The sequence below is a fragment of the Hemitrygon akajei genome, chromosome 13 (assembly GCF_048418815.1).
Source record: "Hemitrygon akajei chromosome 13, sHemAka1.3, whole genome shotgun sequence".
Taxonomy (NCBI): Eukaryota; Metazoa; Chordata; class Chondrichthyes; order Myliobatiformes; family Dasyatidae; genus Hemitrygon; species Hemitrygon akajei.
Window position 1 is genome coordinate 39313197 of NC_133136.1, and position 23844 is coordinate 39337040.

The following is a 23844-nucleotide window of genomic DNA, read 5'->3' on the forward strand; positions in this document are numbered from 1 at the left end:
CCTGTCACTCCCATCTGATTTCCCAATCATGTTCTCACCCTGAAACTCATCTATTGCTCAATCACTCGTTCTGCATCTCAGTTCCTCAGATATCTTTCTGACCTCTGTTTTAGAGTGGCCCACACTCTTCCTGATTCCCTCCCTCTCACAGTTCTTCAACTCTCAATCATGTTAATTGTCCCAATTTGATTTAGGAGTTGAGGATGCCATCATCTACCTGCTGAACCGTGTCTACGCCCACCTGGACAAGCCGGCAAGCACTGTGAGGGTCATGTTTTTTGACTTCTCCAGTGCGTTCAACACCATCCGCACTGCTCTACTGGGTGAGAAGCTGACAGTGATGCAGGTGGATGCTTCCCTGGTGTCATGGATTATTGATTACCTGACTGGCAGACCACAGTACGTGCGCTTGCAACACTGTGTGTCAGGCAGAGTGGTCAGCAGCACTGGGGCTCCACAGGGGACTGTCCTATCTCCCTTTCTCTTCACCATCTACACCTCAGACTTCAACTACAACACAGAGTCTTGCCATCTTCAGAAATTTTCTGATGACTCTGCCATAGTTGAATGCATCAACGAGGGAGGTGAGGCTGAGTACAGGGCTACGGTGGGAAACTTCATCACATGGTGCAGCAGAATCATCTGCAGCTTAATGTGAAAAAGACTAAGGAGCTGGTGGTGGACCTGAGGAGGGCTAAGGCACCAGTGACCCCTGTTTCCATCCAAGGGGTCAGTGTGGACATGGTGGAGGATTACAAATACCTGGGGATACGAATTGACGATAAACTGGACTGGTCAAAGAACACTGAGGCTGTTTACAAGAAGAGTCAGAGCTGTCTCTATTTCCTGAGGGGACTGAGGTCCTTTAACATCTGCCGGATGATGCTGTGGATGTTCTAAGAGTCTGTGGTGGCCAGTGCTATCATGTTTGCTGTTGTGTGCTGGGGCAGCAGGCTGAGGGTAGCAGACACCAACTGAATCAACAAACTCATTCGTAAGGCCAGTGATGTTGTGGGGGTGGAACTGGACTCTCTGACAGTGGTGTTTGAAAAGAGGATGCTGTCCAAATTGCATGCCATCTTGGACAATGACTCCCATCCACTCCATAATGTACTGGTTAGGCACAGGAGTACATTCAGCCAGAGACTCATTCCACCAAGATGCAACACTGAGGGTCATAGGAAGTCAATCCTGCCTGTGGCCATCAAACTTTACAACTCCTCCCTCGGAGTGTCAGACACCCTGAGCCAATAGGCTGGTCCTGGACTTATTTCCACTTGGCATGATTAACTTATTATTATTTAATTATTTATGGTTAATTTATGCTATATTTCTTCACTATTCTTGGTGCGGCTGTAACGAAAACCAATTTCCCTCGGGATCAACAAAGTCTGTCTGTCTGTCTGTCTGTCTGTCTGTCTGTCTGTCTGTCTGTCTGTCTGTCTGTATTCCATTCATCATGCCACTCCTGCAGTGGCTGCCTTCAAAGTGTACAACCTACAACTGGGGTTGGAAATGGGAATTGCAAAGTTTCTTAGACTTTTTCTACCATTCTGTGAAACTTTTGGGCATTACTGCTAGTGCAAGAGGAACATTCAGGTCAAAAAGTTTAATATTTACTTAATAGAACAAGGAAAATTGAACATTGCAGCACAGGGCATTGTGTTAATGATGTTGTGTCAACCTAAATAAAGCTACTCCACCATCAATCTGTGATCTTTTAATGCAAATCCTAATGATCTCACAATCTGATTGCCTCCACTATCGACATCTCTATGGTGCAAAGCAAGTCACTGCTGCTAGTCTAAAATGTCACCTACATGTGGTTCAGTTCACTTTCATAACTTACATCAGTGGACAGGGATTTCACAAGGCAAGGAATTTGATAATTATTGTTTTTTATTGCACTTTGCTGTAACATTTTATGCAAAACAGAAAAGGTAAGGATAGAGGCAAGCCGGCCCTCTAGGCCAATTAACTGAGCATCAGTGTAAGTAAAGCAGAGTGAAGCAGCATTCTGATTACTCAGTACAGCTCTTCAGAGGTCACATTGTAACCTTGCACACCAGTCGTATTCTGAATCCAATCAATGTATTTCTTTGTTAGTAAAGTGTACACCACAGGCTCTCTGGATGTTGCACAGTTTTTTTTGCCAAAGGACACAATCCCAGTATACATTTTGTCACATATCAAAGGGCCGCCTGAATCACCCTGGAAGAGAGAGAAAAAGATGAAGGTGACAATTGAGCAGAATTAGCTAAAGCGACAGACTGCAAACTGTCAGTTTGACATCACATCACAATTCATTATCCGTGCCCAGCTGTACCGAGGAGGTGTGAGTTTACTCCAGGAACAAATGCAGGCAACTTTAATGGAATGTTTCCGACAGCCCGGATTCAGTTTATTCCTAACTCAGCAGTTGTGTAGAAAACTGTCAGCTATCTGCAAATTTGACTCCGGCTGCCCAGTCAGCGGCAGGAACTGGCCACAGCGACGAGGTTTCTCGCAGGTCAGCGATGCTCATTTACAAGTACAGAAGGGATCAGCGATGAGGGTGGGACCTTGGCTCTGGGTAAGCTTCTGCTAAGGTTCCCCTTTTTTTCTCTCTCTTACTGTACCTAATTTAATAAATGGTCATTGTGTGTTCTTCATGCCGGTTGTTGGAATTCTGGGAGACACAGAATCTCCCAGGGAACTACATCAGTACGAAGTGCGTCCAGCTGCAGCTCCTTGAAGACCGAATTAGGGATCTGGAGCAACAGCTGGATGACCTTCAGCTTGTACAGAGGAGCGAGGAGATAATCGATCAAGAGTTACAGAGAAGTAGTCACCCCTAAACTGCAGGGGGCAAGTAGCTCGGTGACTGTCAGGAATAAAAGAAATGTGAATAGGCAGAACACCCCATTGGCATTCCTATCAATAATAAGTATAGCGCTTTGGATACTGCTGTGGGGGGATGAACTCTCAAGGGAATGTCACAGAGACCACGTTACTGGCACAGAGCATAGGTCTGTGGTGCAGAAGGGGAAAAGAGAGAAGAGGGCAGCGAAAGTGATAGGGAACTCAATAATCAGAGGAAGAGTAGTCAGAGCAGCGCATTCTCTGGTCATGAACTGGACACCTGGATGGTATTTGCCTCCCTGGTGCTAGGGTCAAGGACATCCACAGCATTTCAGAGATGGAGGGAGAGCAGCCAGAAGTCATGGTACATATTGGTACCAATGACATAAGAAGAAAGAAAAGAGGTCCTGAACAGACGATTTAGACAGTTAGGCACAAAACTGAGGAGCAGGACCTCCAGGGTAGTAATTTCTGGAATGCTGTCTGTGCCACTTGGCAGTAAGAGTAGAAACAGGATGATTTGGCAGAGTAATGCATGGCTGAGAAGCTGGTGCAGGGGGCAGGGCTTCGGGTTCTTCGATCATTGGGATCTCTTCTGGGGGAGGTATGACTTGTACAAAAGGTACAGGTGACTTGTGAGTCCTTGTGCAGAACATTCTAGAAGCTAACTTGCAGGTCGACTCGGTGTTGAGGAAATCAAATGCAATGTTCGCATTCATTTCAAGAGGTCTTAAATACAAGAGCAGGGATATGATGCTGAGGCTTTATTAAGGCACTGATAAGACTTTGCCTCGAGTATTGAGAACAGTTCTGCGCTTCTCATCTAAGAAAAGATGTGCTGGCATTGGAGAGGGCTCAGAGGGAGTTCACAAGGATGATTCCCGGAATGAATGAGTTATCTTACGAGGAACTTTTGATAGCTTTGGATCTGTAGCCATTGGAATTTAGAAGGATGAGGGGAATCTCATTGAAACCTTCTGAATGTTGAAAGGCCTAGACAAAATAGATGTGGAAAGGGTGCTTCCCATGGTGGGGAAGTCATGGTGAGAGCACAGCCTCAGGATAGAGGGGCATCCATTTAAAACAGAGATGTGGAGAAATTTCTTCAGCCAGAGGGTGGTGAAGTTGTGGAATTTTTTACCACAGGCAGCTGTGGAGGCCAGATCGTTCGGTGTATTTAAAGCAAATCTTGGTAGTTTCTTGATTGGACGTGGCATCAAAGGTTATGGGGTGAAGGCCAGGGAGTGAGGCTGAGGAGGAGAAAAAAGGATCAGCCATGATTAAATGGCGGAGCAGATTTGATGGGCCAAATGGCATAATTCTACTGCTATATCTTGTGGTCTTATAGACATCAAACTGTGGTAGAATGTGAAAGTTCAGAATGAAACAGATGTCAAATGCTGGTGTAGCTGTCCCTCCGCTCTGCCACTCGACTCTCCGCTGAACCCAGCTCGTGCATCTGGCCAGATTCACTTTGTACCCGACCCCCTGCTTTTAAGCAAGACTAGCTGACACAAGAACAGTAACCTCCTTCACTGAATGGAGTCACTGGTCTGAGAAATAACTAAATAATGAGAAATAGTCTATTAAATTTACTTTATCTTAACTGCTTCAATCATTTTGTATTATAATCAGTTATCTTTAAACAACTTTAAATATGCTTGTGTAGTTTTTAATCATTTTTCACTGTGAGCTGTTGAAGGCTGTCAGGATATTCATGGAGGCAAATCCTCAGGATCCAATTCCTGATTCTGCTCGGCGTCCCGAGCCTGGCCTGTCTCACAGGGCACCTCATGGGTACAGAGTGTCAGACAGACTGATCCACTCTGTCCCAACTGGATGTTAGGATCAGACACAGCACTAGATCTAGCATGATCCTTATTTTCAAATTGACGCGATTTAGAATAAATTCTCTTTACATTTTAGCCGTTACATTTCTCTAGACTGACTCTGTTACCTTGCATCTGCCCATTTCATCATCACACTGACGGTAGACAAAGTTTATTGGTAGAGAAATCATAGTAAGTTATGTTGACATCTAAACTCAGGTCCTAGAGTAGTGGTCGCCAACCCGTCGATCGCGATCGATTGGTCGATCTTTGAGACTTTCCCAGTAGATCCCAAAAAAAATGAAAAATAAATACACAAATATTGTTGAGAGATTGTTTCCGGGTGGTGGGGTTTTAGTTTTGTTCTTTCTGCCCAGTGTGCATGTCCGCAGCTCCCCCGCCACGCACTACACAGTGTACTTCAGTAGTCCCCAACCACCGGGCCACGAGGAAACGATACGAGTCATCTGCACTGTTCCTCACTCCCTGTCACGCCACTGGTCAACTTGAACACACACGAGGTCATTACGCACGGGCGGTCATGACCCATGCGAGGTCATCAGTCGCCTAAATACTGTGATACCCTCGCGCCAGGGATTACTGGTTGGCCTCGGGTAATCGGCCGCCTCGTACGGCCGGCAAGAAGTGCCGATGCTACTGACCTGGAGCGCAGACAGATGGGCGCCGCCTCTAAACCTGTTTAGCACACCGAATGTTCATGGGGAACCCAGTGCTAAAATATTTGCAGACGACCTAATTCGGGCACAGTGTTTCGTAAGCAGCAGAGCTGCAATCTACTGAAAGTCATCCCTCGGTCGATAGATCCTACAAGGGGGGGGCGGGCATGTGTCCTGTCGCTCTCCTTGCTCGGTCAGTCACTCTCTCCGGACTGCAACTGCCGTGGCCCCGGCACGGGGACCTCGGGCCCTTACCTTGTCCTCTCACCCCACCCATGACAGGCCGCACCTGGGCAAGGCGTCTGGCGGTAGGCTGGAGTTCCGGCCCGGAGGCTGTCTAATGAGGCAATGAAGCCCTCAAAACTGCTTCGGTACCTTCAGTCCAAGCACCCTGCACTTAAAGACAAACCCACTGAGTTTTCTCAGTGGAAAAAACGTGAGCAAGCAGGACAGAAGCTAAGTGCTGTGAGCCACAAAAACTAAATTGCGGAATAGACTGGACATAAGGAACCTGCTTCGAGTATCGCTGTATTCCGGTTGAGTTTAATACGCCCCCACCTCGTCCCCTGTTGGCTGGTCCACAAGAGTATTGTCAATATTAAACTGGTCCGTGGTGCAAAAAAGGGTGGTGACCCCTGGTGTACATACATTATTTCTACTTCTGGGTTGCGGGGTTTTACTTCCAGTCTTTTCTGCCCGGTGCACATGTGTGTGACTAACCGATTTGGGGTCGATCTTGCCTTTCACTAAGGCCGAGGTAGGGGATCTTGGGCTTAAAAAGGTTGGTGACCACTATCCTAGAATGAGATTCTAGAAAATGCGAGAAAATGGTTCCTCCACAATCAACACATACACATTTTCTAATCTGATTTTTTTTTTAATCCACCTGGGGATGTGGACATTGCCTGTGAGTGTAGCATTTATGGCCTAATCTAGTTTCCCTTAGCTTCCCTGAGGTAATGCTGGACAACATTCTGAAGACTTTTTAATGTAACTGAGTAGCCCTTCAGAAAGCAGGTAAGAGTCAGTCACAATAACACTGAGGAAGGCCCCAGTGAATCACTGGGGTTTTTATACTTAATTCAATCGCTTGATAGAAATGTTACTGATAACACGGCTAGACATCATACTCACCTTACAAGCATTCCCACTGCCTTTGCTGTCACCAACACAGATCATGTCCTTGGTTAATTTAAGACGCTGATTGCTGTTGCATTTTCTGCGATCAATTACCTCGACCTCCACCTCTTGAAGTGTGTCAGAGTAATTGTGTTTCCTTGTTTCTCCCCATCCTGCCACGGTGCACGTTGTTCCAGATTTCATGTCGGTGATTCCTCCTTTGGGAAGGTTGAGCACATTCACATACTGGTTGATTTTTGCATCAGTCTCAAGCTGTTAACACAAAAACATTGAATTCATGTATTTGTGCTCCTAAAAGTGAAGAATATCCTGAATGATCTCTTTACTCCTGAAGAGATTTGTTGGTTTATCTATTTAAATATCTTGTTTTCCAGAGTTCTGCATTTTGCAGATAAGCTACTGCCTTTTCTTCAGATGATCAAAGGGAGAGAGACTCATTTGAAAGTGACCAGTAAAGTTAAATATCAACTACATTTCATATAATGGAATTGATAATTTGTCATGAAAATTATGTGGATGATGGTTATAAAGCACTGATCCTACTGTGAAGGTTCCTCACTATCTAACTCTGTCTTTGTTAATGATGAACATCCAATAATTCAGACTTAGCTATCGCATTTCTACTTTTCATTAAAGTTTAAATCTAATTTAGTTTAAAGATACAGCACAGTAACAGGCCTTTCCAGCCGAAATACATTAATGTGACCAATTTACTTACTAACCCATACATCTTCGGATAATATCTTATCAAAACCGAAAACACACAAAGTAATTGATACAAAGATAAAAAGAAGTTGGAAAACAGAATCTTTCAGTGCCTTTTGAATGCTGTTTCAGTTACAAATAAAGAAGAATATAGCTGGAATATTAGTGATATAGAACACATTGCTGACAGAATGGTAAAGCAATTAACAAAAACATTTTGATGGACTATTATACGCTTCCTTCAAATTTACTTATTTCTTGCAATGTGTAAATTTGATTCTCTTTACTTGTTCCCTCCAAAACCATTTTGTTTGCTACCATCAAGTTGCTAAGTAATTTATTTATTCATTGAGAAATAGTGCCGAACAGTCCCTTCCGGCATTTCAAACTGCGCCGGCCGGCTAGCCACCAGCAATTCAATTCTAGTCTAAATTTACAATGACCGATTCACCTACAAAATGGCACACTTTGGACTGTGGGAGGAAACCGGAGCATCCAGAAGAAACACACGCAGTCACGGGAAAAACTTGCCGACAGTGGAAGGAATTAAACCCAGGTCACTGGTACTGTAACACGTTGTGCTAACCAGGACAATATTTCCTGGAAAAGTATGAACTAAATTAGCAACACACTGAAGTCTGGAATCTGGAATGACAATCTGCCCGTGGATGGAGCAGCATCTGCGGGAGGATTGGAATTCTCAAGAGTTCCTGCAATGGCTGCTGCAGGAAGTGAATGTGTTTTCTTGTAGGAGAGAGCAGCGGAATGATAATTAACTTGGTACCTGCCACCTTCTGTTCCGAAAGCACAATAATGTGGAGTTTTTCTTCAGGAACTTCTGTCTGATCACATTGTTATTTCTAAACTTTAGGCTTCTTTAGTGAAAACAATTTCCTCTGGGATATGATAGATCAATGCATCATCTGACCATAAAGGCTCCTGACTCATCTCACCTGGATCGATTAGATAAAGCTAGGTTACAGTGGACCAAATCACTGATAGAAAATGTCACGTGATCATTTGCTAATGATGCTTGCTGAAAACTTTCTTTACACGTCAAGGGGGAGTTTAACTGCGATATTGCCCAGGCTTAGACAGCTCAAGTTCAAGTTCAGCATATTGTCATTCAATCGTACACATGTATACCACCAAATGAAACATTCCTCCTGACCAAGGGCACAAGACAGTACTGTACCTCAAACACATAATACATAAAGTAATATTGCCACAAATAAATTAATAAGTTGCACAGTTAAAAAGTAAAGAGTACAAGCTACTGGCGCTTCATAACTGATGAGACCTGGGTGGTAACAGGGAGTTGAGTCATGTTACAGCCTCGGGGAAGAAGCTGTTTCTCATCCTCACAGTTCTTGTCGTATTTCTATCGAACCACCTGCCTCACGGTAGGGGGTCAAAAAGATAGTGGGACTGATGGAAGGGACCATTGCCAATACTAAGGGCCCTGTGTACGCAGCACTCCTGATAAATATCTCTAATGGTTGAAAGATGCACTCTGGTGATCCCCTCAACAGTCGTCACATTCCGTTTTAAGGACTTGCAGCCAGATGCCTTGCAATTCCATACCAGACAGGAATCAGTGTAAATTTTCCCCACCAGAAATACGTCTCATCCCGCTCAATGAAGCCAGACTACAGTTATTATTCTTAAGCCAGAAAATATTGCTAATGCAGCAAAGTAAAGATTTTTAAAACTGTGTAAGAATGACAGAAAAAAATCATACTTCCAGCAGCATGATATCATTTCCCTTTTTGAAATTGATGTATTCTGGATAGGGAATCTGTCTGATGATGCGTCGTTTTTGTTCACTTTTCTCAATCTGGGAAAGAGAATGTATTCCAAGAACTGCTTGAAGAAACTGGCCTGGTGCGATTGTTCTGCTACCAATCAAAAATAAAGATAATTAATTACTCTTTCCTTTAAAAAATAATTGACTGAAATGCGTCAGGGAGACAACAATCAAACATTAAACTTCATGGAACTATAAGGGTCAGCTACATTATATTTGGTAGTTAATGTGCATATTCCAAAAGGGGATCAATATCCAAGCGAGGGCCAACACTATGCTCCTAGTTAAAGTTGTTTTAATACATTCATCAAACAAACTCGTTTTAAATCACTCTTGTGCTTACTTATTTGTGGAATGGGTATCATACATACAGTTACCTCTTTATTAGGGGCACCTGTACACCTGCATGTTAATACAAATATCTAATCAGCCAATCATGTGGCAGCAACTCAAGGCATAAAAACATTCAGACATCATCAGGAAGTTCAGTCATTATTCAGACTATACATCAGAATGGGTAAGAAATGTGATCTAAGTGAATTTCACTGTGGAATGGTTGTTGTTGCCAGACGGGATGGTTTGAGTATCTGCTGGTCTCCTGACATTTTCGGGTAAAACATTCTCTAGCTTTTACAGAGAATGGTGTGATAAAGAAGAAAAAGCATCCAGTGAGTAGAAGTTCTGTCGGCAAAAACACTTTGTTGAGGAGAGAGGGAAGATGAGAATGGCCAGACTGGTTCAAGCAGACAGGAAGTCGACAGTAACTCAAATAACCACGTGTTACACAGTGGTGTTCAGAAGAGCATCTGTGAATGCACAACATGTTGAACCTTAAAGTCAATGGGCTACAGCAGAAGACCATGAACATACACTCAGAGGTACCTAATAAAGTGGCCACGGAGTGTATATCTGACCATTCAAACTGAAACCTGCTAACAAAAATAAATGCCAATAACATGGCATTTATGTTATTAAATGAGGATTATTAATTAATGAGGATTATATATTAATGAGGATGTGACACCAGTGTAAACAGAATTATTTTAAGAAAGCTAAGCACTTGTATGTTAATCACAAAATATCTTTTTCACTCATAAACCACATAGCTTACTCTTCACAGTGTGCTGCAGTTAGTACCCAGTTTGGTCTGATCAAAGCACCTCCGCAATAGGGATGATACATATTGTTCCCGATATATATTTGGAGAGATACCATATAAGGTCTTGAATGTGGTTTGACTTCATGACCTCCAATAATTTTAGCTCCGGGATCTGCAATATATAGAAGATACTGACACTTTATTTCACATACATGATTATTCACACACAGGATGTGAACATCACTGACAATGCCAGCAATTATTAGCCATCTCTAATTACCCTTGACAGGGATAACCCTAGAGTAGTTGTACCATGGCCTTGCACAGCAATTTGATTGTACAAGAGTGTAAGAAGGTGCAGAGAGTAATGGACTCAGCCCAATATGGCACTGGATCGATCGCTGTAGAAAGCGGGGGGTGGTGGGAGGTAAAGATATGATTAGTGGTCGGTTTCCTTTACAGATGGGGTGCATTGCGGAGGATAATGTGTTGGATGCAGAGGCTGATGGGCGAGTAGGCAAGGACAAGAGGGACTCTATCACTATTACAGCAGAGGGAAGATGGGGTGAGTGTAGATGTACAGATAATTGTACAGAGAATGTGTAGATGGATAGAGAATTGGTTGGCTGACAGGAAACAAAGAGTGAGAGTAAACGGGACCTTTTCAGTATGGCAGGCAGTGATTAGTGGAGTACCGCAAGGCTCAGTGCTGGGACCCCAGTTGTTTACAATATATATTAATGATTTAGACGAGGGAATTAAATGCAGCATCTCCAAGTTTGCGGATGACATGAAGCTGGGCGGCGGTGTTAGCTGTGAGGAGGATGCTAAGAGGATGCAGGGAGACTTGGATAGGTTAGATGGGTGGGCAAATTCATGGCAGATGCAATTTAATGTGGATAAATGTGAGGTTATCAACTTTGGTTGCAAGAACAGGAAAACAGATTATTATCTGAATGGTGGCCAATTAGAAAAAGGGGAGGTGCAACGAGACCTGGGTGTCATTGTACACCAGTCATTGAAGGTGGGCATGCAGGTACAGCAGGCGGTGAAAAAGGCAAATGGTATGTTGGCATTCATAGCAAAAGGATTTGAGTACAGGAGCAGGGAGGTTCTACTGCAGTTGTACAAGGTCTTGGTGAGACCACATCTAGAGTATTGTGTGCAGTTTTGGTCCCCTAATCTGAGGAAAGACATTCTTGCCATAGAGGGAGTACAAAGAAGGTTCACCAGATTGATTCCTGGGATGGCAGGACTTTCATATGAAGAAAGATTGGATCGACTAGGCTTATACTCACTAGAATTTAGAAGATTGAGGGGAGATCTTATTGAAAGGTATAAAATTCTAAAGGGATTGGACAGGCTAGATGCAGGAAGATTGTTTCCGATGTTGGGGAAGTCCAGAACGAGGGGTCACAATTTAAGGATAAAGGGGAAGCCTTTTAGGACTGAGATGAGGAAAAACTTCTTCACACAGAGAGTGGTGAATCTATGGAATTCCTGGCCACAGGAAACAGTTGAAGCCGGTTCATTGGCTATATTTAAGAAGAAGTTAGATATGGCCCTTGTGGCTAAAGGGATCAGGGGGTATGGAGAGAAAGCAGGTACAGGGTTCTGAGTTGGATGATCAGCCATCATCATACTGAATGGCGGTACAGGCTCGAAGGGCCGAATGGCCTACCCCTACACCTGTTTTCTATGTTTCTATGTACAAGAAATGGAGGAAATTCAAGTGAGAGGAGCATCAATAGTAGAGGGAGAGAAACCCAAAAGCATCCCGGGAATAGATGTGTTGAAGGTTTTAGAGGGAATTTGGGGATTAGCACATTTGCACTTAACAAATGACTTTGGTTACAAGTGTCCGTATCTGAGTATGCATTGTGGATTTAATTTGGAGAGCATCTCTGAACAATGGGTTCATAAAAGTCATCAATCACAGACTAGACAATGTTGATAAAAATTCATTAAAATCAGATGTCTGTCGTGTGCATGCAAATCAGGAGGTGTGAAGTTTGTGTGTTGTTTCAAAGAAAGTATTGTCCATACATTGTAAATTTAGAGTTGTCCTTTGATGTTGAGCACATAAAATATTGAGCCCGATGTTGGGCCTGGAGATCTTTCGACCAAAAGCGTCTCCGAATGATGCCTGCTGCACCTTGTTTTGTCGAATAAGGAAGCTGCTTTGTATCTACCAGTAATTTTCTCCAGCGATTTCATTCACGCAACAACATTTGGTGTCAGGAGTGGGATACCTTCCTGACCCATCGTGTGGCCAGCGATTTTAGCAGACTAAGTGGGTGAGTATTTTATGAAATAGCATTTAAACTTGGATCTGTTCGGGTTGGTGGTACACGGGAACACGAACACAGAGAGCTGAACTGGTAGGTATAAATGTGATGTGTGTGTGTGCATGTTTGTTTATGTAAGAGACAAAACTTTGCGAGTTAATTTGGTGAGACGAAGCCACCAGTTGTGAAGGGTGGTTATTGACGTTTCACAACGCCAGAGTGGGGACGTGGAAACTCATCCGATCGAGGAGCTGCATTTCAGAGTACACGTTTTGCGAGTGTGATGTGAAGAATACAGCAGACGTCATGTGTTCAGGTACTCAAAAGTGGCAGATTGCGGAGTACATACTCTGCGGTTTTAAGGAAGAACTGTTTAGCTGGTACCCGTCATTTCTATTTCGCATAGTGTGGGAATTATTGTGGAGATATTTCAGGGAGAGGTTCACCAGATGCACACTAAAGATATACACATGTTGGTAAAAGCAAAGTGCCCAAGGAATACGTGGAACCGTCTGGCCCAGGGGGTGCGGGATGGTCCATGGGCAACTACTGGGAATGCCAAACAATGAAGAAAGATATCGCTCTTTTAAAGGAGAAGTGAGGCGGTGACTGGGGGGAGGTGGGAATAACCGGGGAACGATAATGGCTGTGAGCTGATGACTCAGCCATGGATTATGCAGAATGTAAATATCGAGCGTACGAGGAATATTCAGGATTGGATAATCCTGGGAGGGACGACCCAATCTTCCTAAAAATGCTGATGGAAGACCTGCGCTCAGCTCACCAGGAAGGTTTAGATTTCGGGATAACAGTGGGGTCGGCCTACTCTGTGATAGTTCTGTGGGCCTGTGAGATAGACTGAAGAAAGTGCAAGAGAAATTGTAAAGCGGCTGTAGTAGATGCAGCTACTGTGATGTGTTCTGTTTGCCGGCGGCCAGCTCATGGAGCATGGAACTGCTCGAGTAGATGTGGGAGGGTAAAGGAGTTCATATGCTACAGATGTGACTGATACGACGTACATGGTTGAAGGCAGTGACCAAAAAAGAGGGAAAAAAAACAGGTGAACAGCACAGTAGACACACAATCTCTCACCCCATCAACACCCAGTCTGACCAAACTGACTGTCCATCAGATCGTAGAACGGTGAAGACACCGCCTGGGTCAGTAAAAGATGCGGCGATGGCCCCCACGGCCTGCGCTGGTGACCCGCAGATGTACACAACTGCATTGTTAGGGGGGGCGGAAATGCGATATCTTTGTGGACCCAGGAGCATTGATATCAATAACTGACCTATCCTTGCCAACAACTGGACAGGCTATTTATATTAGGGGTGGAGGAGGGAAAACAGTGAAGGCAGAAAGAAGCGAGTGGCAAATACTTGAAACTGGGGGAGTGCAGCTTCCAGTGTATTTCTAGGTATCTCCAAATAATGAGGGCACCATCCTTGGAATAGACACCCTAAAGGAAGCAGGGGCATTTATAGGCTCGGGAAAGGGAGAAGTAATAAGACAGTGAGTATAGGAATAGAGTGAGGTGGAGGATAAATGTGTGGCTGAGGGATTGGAGCAGAGGGCAGGAATTCAGATTTCTGGATCATTGGGATCTCTTTTGGGGCAGGCATAACCTGTACAAAAAGGATGGGTTTGCACTTTAATCCAAGGGGGACCAATATCCTGGCGGGGAGGTTTGCTAAGTCTATTGGGAAGAATTTAAACTAGAATTGTTGGGGGGTGGGAACTGAACTGAGGTGACGGAGGAAAGGGAGGTTGGCTCACAAATAGGGAAAGCTTGGAGACGGTGCAAAAGGGAGGATGGGCAGGTGATAGAGAAGGAACACGCTCAGACCAATGGTTTGAGATGTGTCTATTTTAATGCGAGGAGTATTATGAACAAAGCGGATGAGCTTAGAGTATGGATCAGTACTTGGAGCTATGATGTTGTGGTCATCACAGAGACTCGGGGCAGGAATGGTTACTTCAACTGCCAAGCTTTAGATGTTTCAGAAAGGACAGAGAGGGAGGCAAAAGAGGTTGGGGTGTGGCACTGCTGATCAGAGATAGTGTCATGGCTGCGAAAAGGAGGAAGACATGGAGGGATTGTCTATGGAGTCTCTGTGGGTAGAACTTAGGAACAGGAAGGGGTCAATAAATATACCGGCTGTTTTTTATAGACCACCCAATAGTAACAGGGACACCGAGGGGCAGATAGGGAGACAGATTCAGGAAAGGTGTAATAATAACAGGGTTGTCATGGTGAGAGATTTTAATTTCTCAAATATTGATTGAGATGGGGTGGAGTTTGTTAGGTATGTTGAAGAAGGTTTCTTGACACGATATGTAAATAAGCCTAAAAGAGGAAAAGCTGTACTTGATCTGGTATTGGGAAATGAACCTGGTCAGGTGTCAGGTCTCTGAGTGGGAGAGCATTTTGGAGACAGTGATCACAATTCTATCTCCTTTACCATAGCATTGGAGAGGGATAGGAACAGACAAGATAGGAAAGCTTTTAACTGGAGTAAGGGGAAATATGAGGCTATCAGGCAGGAACTTGGAAGCATAAATTGGGAACAGATGTTTTCAGGGAAATATACGGAAGAAATGTGGCAAATGTTCAGGGGATATTTGCGTGGAGTTCTGCATAAGTACGTTCCAATGAGACAAGGAAAGGATGGTAGGATACAGGAACCATGGTGTACAAAGGCTGTTGTAAGTCTAGTCAAGAAGAAAAGAAGAGCTTATGAAAGGTTCAAAAAACTAGGTAATGACAGAGATCTATACGATTATAAGGCTAGCAGGAAGAAGCTCAAGAAAGAAATTAGGAGAGCCAGAAGGGGTCATGAGAAGGTCTTGGCAGACAGGATTAAGGAAAACCCTAAGGCATTCTACAAGTATGTGAAGAGCAAGAGGATAAGGCATGAGAGAATAGGACGAATCAAGTGTGATAGTAGAAAAGTGCGTATGAAACCAGAGGAGATAGCAGAGGTACTTAATGAGTACTTTGCTTCAGAATTCACTACGGAAAAGGATCATGGCGATTGTAGGGATGACTTACAGTGGACTGAAAAGCTTGAGCATGAAAATATTAAGAAAGAGGATGTGCTGGAGCTTTTGGAATGCATCAAGTTGGAAAGGTGACCAGGACCGGATGAGAAGTACCCCACGCTACTGCTGAGCCTCTGGCGATGATCTTTGCATCATCAATGGGAACGGAAGATATTCCAGAGAATTGGAGGGTTGCAGATGTTGTCCATTATTCAAGAAAGTGAGTAGAGATAGCCCAGGAAATTATAGACCTGTGAGTCTTACTTCAGTGGTTGGTAAGTTGATGGAGAAGATGCTGAGAGAAAGGATTTATGAACATTTGGAGAGGCATAATATGATTAGGAACAGTCAGCAGGGCTTTGTGAAAGGCAGGTCATGCCTTACGAGCCTGATTGAATTTTTTGAGGATGTGACTAAACACATTGATGAAGGAAGAGCAGTAGATGTAGTGTATATGGATTTCAGCAAGGCATTTGATAAGATACCCCATGCAAGGCTTATCGAGAACGTAAAGGCATGGGATCCAAGGGGACATTGCTTTGTGGATCCAGAACTGGCTTGCCCACAGAAGGCAAAGAGTGGTTGTAGACGAGTCATATTCATCATAGAGGTCGGTCACTAGTGGTGTGCCTCAGGGTTCTGTTCTGGGACCATGCTCTTCGTGATTTTTATAAATGACCTAGATGAAGAAGTGGAGGGATGGGTTAGTAAATTTGCTGATGACACAAAGGTTGGGGGTGTTGTGGATAGTGTGGAGGGCTGTCAGAAGTTACAGCAGGACATTGATAGGACGCAAAACTGGGCTGAGAAGTGGCAGATGGAGTTCAACCCAGAGTAGTGTGAGGTGGCACATTTTGGCAGGTCAAATATGATGGCATTAATGGTAAGATTCTTGGCAGTGTGAAGGATCAGAGGGATCTTGGGGTCCGAGTCCATAGGACACTTAAAACTGCTGCGCAGGTTGACTCTGTGGTTAAGAAAGTGTATGGTGCATTGTCCTTCATCAAACGTGGGATTAAGTTTAGGAGACGAGAGGTAATGTTGTAGCTATATAGGACCCTGGTTAGACCCCACTTGGAGTACTGTGCTCAGTTCTAGTCGCCTCACTACAGGAAGGATGTGGAAGCCATAGAAAGGGTGCAGAGGAGATTTACAAGGATGTTGCCTGGATTGGGGAGCATGCCTTATGAGAACAGGTTGAGTGAACTCAGCCTTTTCTCCTTGGAGCGATGGAGGATGAAAGGTGACCTGATAGAGGTGTATAAGATGATAAGAGGCATTGATCGTGTGGATAATCAGAGGCTTTCTCCCAGGACTAAAATGGGTAGCATGAGAGGGCGCAGTTTTAAGGTGCTTCGAAGTAGATACAAAGGAGATGTCAGGGTTATGTTTTTTACGCAGGGACTGGTGAGTGCATGGAATAGGCTGCTGGCGGCAGTGGTGGAGGTGGCGAGTGTGATAGGGTCTTATAAGAGACTCCTGGACAGGTACATGGAGCGCAGAAAAATACAGGGTTATAGGTAACCCGAGATCATTTCTAAGGTAAGGAAATATTCGGCACAGCTTTGTGGGTTGAAGGGCCTGTATTGTGCTGTAGGTTTTCTATGTTTCTATGTCAGGGGCAGTGATTGTGTACAGCCAATAGAATACACAGCCTGGCTTGCATAGTCACAGTTGCCCCAATCATCAGAGACTGGAGCCAGGATTGTTTCCATGGGTTACTTTATCAGCTGTTCCCAGAAGTATGGGATAGACACAATCAAGATTGTGGTCAAGTAAAGATAAACCCAGTTAATATAGAGGGGGGTTTGTATAATCCCCATGAGCAGTACCCTATAAAACTGACACACTGACCGCTGTTCAGAGTATAGTGACGGAACAAACACAGCGGGGGTATCAGAGAGATTGCGGCAACTACTAACTCGCTTATATGGCCAGTTAAGCAACCCGATGGATCATATCCATTAACAAAAGACGATCCCGCTCTTTAAAAAACCACGGTGAGATTGCATCCCATTGTGGCAAGACCAGCAACAATCCAGAACGGCCTTTCTCCAGAACGTAAAGTTATTTTTCTGTCCTGGATATCGCTAATGGAGTTTGGGTGCTCCCCTAAGCACATGAGTCTCAAGAACAATTTGCGTTCACTCTGAGTGGGCAGCAGTATACATGGACCAGACTCCCCCAGGATTTCCACAATAGCCCAGCCATTTTTCCATAAGGTCGTGGCACAGACTTTGGAAATGTTCTATCTAATGTCGTACGGATCGACCAGCTTAGACAATATGCAGATGATCTACCAATTGCTTTGAAAGATGAAGCAGGTCATTTAGGGGCAATAGCCAGTGTTTTAGAGATACTGCAAGGCAACGGGGGTTTAAAATCAGTTCACACAAGGCTCAGATAGGAAGCCATACAATACCTAGGCTACACCATTTCCCAGGGTCAGATGACAGAGATTCGGCAAACAGACTCATGCCCCGTCCAGTAAACATTAAGGGGGTGAGGAAAGTAACGGGTCTATTTAATTACTGTCGTAATTTCATTCTAGGGATCTCAGCACCTGATCTAGGCCTTGATTAAAGGAGGGAAGCCCCTCTGGAGGAAGTGAGTTAGGAGACAGATGAGAAAAGGGCTTTTACAGATATCAGGAAAGCCCTGGTCTCTGCACCTGAGTGAGTATTACCCAATGTGGCTCACCCCTTTCACTTGTACTGCAGCAACGAGGGAGGGCACTTCGACACAGTTGTGCTGCAGGTCCATGGGGATACAAGAAGGCCAGAGGCCTATTATTCAAACAGACACCCGTTGCAGAAAGACTTCCCTGCTGCCTAGGAACTTCAGACTGCACCGTGTGGTCAGTGCAAGTAAATGAACCAGTTGTAGTGGTGGGACAACTCAGACTACACACACCTCATACCCCATAGAGCTCCTGAAGACGGGGGGAGGCAGAGAGCAGTCACAGATAGCAGAAGGCCAGGTATTCGGTACGGACACCTAATACAAAAACTGCTGGAAGCAGTGAGTCTGCCAGCAGAGGTGGCAGTCATCAAAGTGAAAGCTGACCAGAAAGGGGAGAGTCAGGAGCAGAAAGGAATCGAGTGGGCAGACATCACTGAGAAGAAGGAACAACAGCCAATTGAAACTGCAAGCCTGCAGGAAGATATGACAGAAGCCGGTTTAGTCAAATTCTATAAAGAGGTGGAGGCAGAAGGGAAGGAGACATGGAGGAGAAAGGGTGCAAAAGGAGGGACCAGAGAGGAGCTGGGCACACGGGGAGGAAGGATTCGTGGTACTACCATGTGTTAGGGAGATACGACTGGAATTATATCATGGGGTGATGCATCAGGGAAGGCAGAGCATGATTACCACCCTGTGGCAGGACTGGTGGTGGCCAGGGATGGGCGGGCTGTTGAGAGATTCTGCCGCCATTGTTTCAAATGTGCCCAGCATAACTCTGGTAAGGGCATAAATCTACATTTGGCAAATCAGTCACAGCCAAAGGGACCCTGGGGAAACATCCAGATTGACTTCTTGGGACCCCGACCCAAAAGCAGGGGGAATAGCTACAGTCTAGTAATTCCCGATCACTTCACCCGGTGGGTAGTGGCTTTCCCAACAAGGATGGATTCTACCGCATGGATTCCAGTTCAGGAAATCCTCCCAAGGTGGGGAAGCCCAGTCCAGCTGGACTCGGATCAGGGAGCACATTTCACAGGGAAAGTGATGAAGGAAATATGCCAACTGTTCGGGGTGGATGAGACCACAGATGGTACTTTTAACACGTAACACTTGCGTCTGTGTGCAGACTCGGCGAGGCAGCCACTGGAAACACAGGACTGTGGTTAAACCACCTTCCTGTTGCTCAAATGTACAGAGATCCTAAGAGATGAACATCAGCCGGACACACCAGACCTGACCATAGTTGATGGAAACACACTCACAGGAAACGCAAAGGCAGAAGACACATTACTTTACGGCTCTTGATCTCAATCCCATGGTTAATAAAGGCCAACGCAACCTACACCTTCTTAACAACACTGTCAAATTGCACAGCAGCTTTGATTGTCCTCTCCATATGGACCCCAAGATCTCTCAGATCCTCCACACTGCCAAGAGTCTTACCATTCTGTCTTCAAATTGGACCTACCAAAATGAATCACTTCACACTTATCTGGGTTGAAGTCCATCTGCCACTTCTCAGCCCAGTTCTGCATCCTGTCGATGTCTCGGAGTAACTCTGAAAACCCTCCAGAATATCCACAACACCCCCAACCATTTGTGTCATCAGCAAACTTACTAACCCACCCTTCTTCTTCATCCAGGTGATTTATAAAAATCACAAAAAGGAGGGGTCCCAGAACAGCTCCCTGCAAAACACCACTGGACACCAACCTCCATGCAGAACATGAACCATCTACAACCACCCCTTGCCTTCTGTGTGCAAGCTAATTCTAGATCCACAAAGTAAGGTCTCCTTGGATCCTGTGTCTCCTTACTTTCTGAATGAGCCTTGCATGGACAACCTTATCAAATACCTTACTGAAATCCATATACACTACATCTACTACTCTATCTTCATCAATGTGTTTTATTACTTCCCCAAAAAATTCAGTCAGGCTCGTAAGGCATGACCTGCCTTTGACAAAGCCATGTTGACTATCCCTAATCAGATTATGTCTTTCCAAGTGCTCATAAATCCTGCCTCTCGGGATCTTTTCCAACAATTTGCCCACCACTGAAGTCACACTCACTGGTCTATAATTTCCTGGGTTATCTATGCTCCCTTTCTTGAACAAGGGAACAACATTTGCAACCCTCCAATCCTCCGGTACTTCTCCCATCCCTATTGATGATGCAACGATCATCGCAAGAAGCTCAACAAACTCCTTCCTCGCTTTCCAATGTAACCTAGGGTATATCTCATCTGGTCCTGGTGACTTATCTAACTTAATGCTTTTCAAAGGCTCCAGCATATCCTCTTTCTTAACGTCTATATGCTCAAGCATTTCAACCTGCTGTAAATCATCCCCACAATTGCCAAGGTTTTTTTCCTGGTGAATACTGAAGCAAAGTACTTATTAAGAACTTCTGCTACTTCCTCCGACTCCATGCACACATTTCCACTATCACATCTGATTGGTCCTATTCTCACACAGCTCATTCTCCTGCTCGTCACATACTTGTAGAATGCCTTGGGGTTTTCCTTAAAACTGATCACCAAGGCCTTCTCATGGCCTCTTCTGGCTCTCCTAATTTCATTCTTAAGCTCGTTCCTTGTAATTTTCTAGAGCTCTAACAGTACCTAGTTTCTTGAAATGTTCATAAACTTTTCTTTTCTTCTTAACTAGATTTTCTACATACTTTGTACATCGTGGTTCTTTAACCCTACCATCCTTTCCCTGCCTCAATGCAACATACCTATGCAGAACCCCATGCAAATGTTCCCTGAACATTTGCCACATTTCTGCTGTGTATTTCCCTGAGAATATCTGTTTCCAATTTATTCTCCCAAGTTCCTACCTAATAGCATCATATTCCCCCCACCCCAATTAACCGTTTTCCCAAATTGTCTGCTCCTATCCCTCTCCAGCACTATGGTGAAGGAGGTAGAGTTATGGTCACTATCTCCAAAATGCTCTCCCACCAAGAGATCTGACATCATACCAGATTCATCTCCCAATTCCAGATCAAGTACAGCTTCTCCTTGAGTTGGCTTATCTACATATTGCGTCAGGAAACCTTCCTGAACACACCTAACAAACTCTAGCCCATCTAAACTCCTTGCGCTAAGGAGATGCAAATCAATATTAGGAAAGTTAAAATCTTGCATCACAACAAACCTATTGCTATTGCACCATTCCATAATCTGCCTCCCTATCTGCTCCTCAATATCCCTGTTACTATTGGGAGGTCTATAAAAACATCCAGTAAGGTTATTGCCCCTTTCTTGTTCCTGACCTCCACCCACAATGAATCAGCAGACAATCCCTCCATGACTTCCTCCTTTTCTGCAGCTGTGACACCATCTCTAATTAGCAATTCCATGCCCCTCCTCTTTTGCCTCCCTCTCTGTTCTTTTTGAAACATCTAAAGCCTGGTACTCTGTAATGAAGGCTGGTTGCTGAGCTGAATAACATAGAATAGAAAAGATACTGGCATAAGTTAACAGAGACAGCAGGTTCCACAACTTCGATAGCATGGCAGATTGAGAAGGACTGCACATGGCTTCTGAAGACAGTCACCCCCAGCCTGAATGGGGAATGAATAGAAATGAGCTGGACCCTTTCAGCATTCATTCAAATAGAGACCACACCAACTCCTTCCTGTACATCAACGAGAGGGCCTGTGATGCACTTGCTGGTGCCCCGGGAAAGAGAGTGTTTTAGCTTGGGGTAGGGGATGGGTGGAGTTCTGAGCAGGGCATTTTTCTGCCCTATTTGAGTAGATCCTCCTTTAGGTTGGTGCAAATTTATTTTTGCCCAGGAGGATCAAGACAAGGGTATGCTAGAGCGATGTCTGGGTTTAGCAAAAATGACTTTGGCTACCAGTCTTCACATTTGAATATGTATTGTGGATTTAATTTGGAGTGCAGCTCAGATCAATGGGTTGCTAAAAAAAGCTGTGAATCCCAGACCAGACAATGCTGATTAAAGTTCATTTTGATGTCTGATGTGGCTGCCAATCAGCAGGTGTGAAGTTTGTGCGTAGTCAAAGAAAGCATTGTCCATCTATTGTAAACATGGAGTTGTCCTTTGATGTTTAGCACATAAAATATCGAGCCCTATGTTGAGCCTGGAGACCTTTCGACCGGAAGCATCTCCATGTCATGCCTGCTGTAGCTTGTTTTGTCGAATAAAGAAGCTGCTCTGTATCTACCAGTACTCTCTCCGGTGGCTTCATTCATGCTCCTACAGAAGACAAAAAAACTGAGAAAAGGGAATAGCATTTTACAGGAGATAAATTGGGAACAGGTATAGTCGAGATAACCATGGAAATCAGTAAATTTGTAAAAGATGACAGCTGACAGTCTGGGGTCAGAGGGATCAAGAAAGTAGGGGGAGGTGTCAGAGGAGGACCAAGTGAATTTAAGGGAAAAGTGGAAGTTAGTGGCAAATTGATAAAATTGACAAGCGTACGAATGGTGCATGAGGTAGCGCCAATGCAGTCATCAAAGTAGCGGAGGAAGAGTTGGGGAGTCCAACCTGGGAAGGCTTCACACATAGACTGTTCTTCATAGATGACAAAGAGGCAGGCATAGCTTGGGCCCATGCGAGTGCCCATGGCCACCACTCAGAATTCAACACACAAGAATTAATTTCCACAGCTTCTCATTAATCCTAAAGATAATAATATTTAGTTAAAAATTAAATAATATGAAGTAGATTTCCAGGAAAAGTTCATAGTAGTACGAGGAGACACAAGAAACAGCAGATGCCACGGGCTGGAGAAACAATAAGCCAACACTTCTACAATTTCCTTCCCTCCATAGATGCTGCTTGACATGTTGCTCATTGAAATTTTGTAACCACATTTTATATAGTTGTCCTCTCCAAATTAGAAATAAAATTACAAGGAAAAACAACAAAGCAGACATCTATTGGCATATATAGAAGATAAATATTAATGTAGCTAAAACAGTAAATATACAGTACTTACCATAAACCATTATTATAATGTGCATCATAAATTAAATATAATTAAAATAAATGCTTTCATGAATGGAAAGTATTTAAGTATTCCTTATTTTGCTACTTACACGCTGGAGCTAGGAAGACGACAATTAACAAAACAAGTGGAATGTACAGTGAAGGATTCATCATTGTTTCTTCTGTGATAACACCAAAGTTATTGAATTTATAATGAACTTGGAGGGAAGTGGTTTATTTATTTCAGTGTTCCCCACCCCCAAACCACTAATGAATGTGAAGATTTGCAAATCTACTGTTCTGAATCAACATCAGTTATGGAAAGTCACATGACAGGGACATAGTGAACCTGAAATTTTCCGCAAACATTCTGGGTTTCAGGGAGGGATTCCTTTTAATTCTGATGCCTATCTCTTTACATTTCATTGAAATTCTGTAACCTGGGAACATATAGAAAATATTTATTCCAATCCTATGTGAATGCATGCTAAATGATATCTTAAAAGATCAATTAAATTTGAGAAACGTCATTTGAATATGTCACTTTATTGCATTTACTTTAAAATATTGACAATCCAAATCCAAATGATATTATTACACTGGATTAATATAGATGGCTTCCTTTTATTCATAGATTTGTGAAGATCGGAAAGAGCCGATGGCAATATCCATCACCCAGATGGTAGATGGGGATATGTTTGTCAGAATGAAAAGGCCAATAGCACCAGGCATCAAAGATTTTGTTTCCTGAAGACTATCTTATGGAT

The 23844-nt window shown here is 44.0% G+C and overlaps 1 protein-coding gene across 1 annotated transcript in view; it reads right to left on the bottom strand.

The window, feature by feature from the left end:
• Window positions 1–1881: 1881 nt before the first annotated feature.
• Window positions 1882–23844, bottom strand: part of LOC140738148 (transmembrane protease serine 9-like) — a 48528-nt gene continuing 26565 nt past the window's right edge. Inside the window, exons 6-10 of the mRNA XM_073065292.1 lie at window positions 23188–23259; window positions 10111–10270; window positions 8934–9090; window positions 6482–6739; window positions 1882–2211 (exon numbers count right to left, since the gene is read on the bottom strand). Of these exons, the coding sequence (XP_072921393.1) occupies window positions 2026–2211; window positions 6482–6739; window positions 8934–9090; window positions 10111–10270; window positions 23188–23259 (833 nt within the window). The 3' untranslated portion in view covers window positions 1882–2025. The remainder of the gene's footprint in view (window positions 2212–6481; window positions 6740–8933; window positions 9091–10110; window positions 10271–23187; window positions 23260–23844) is intronic.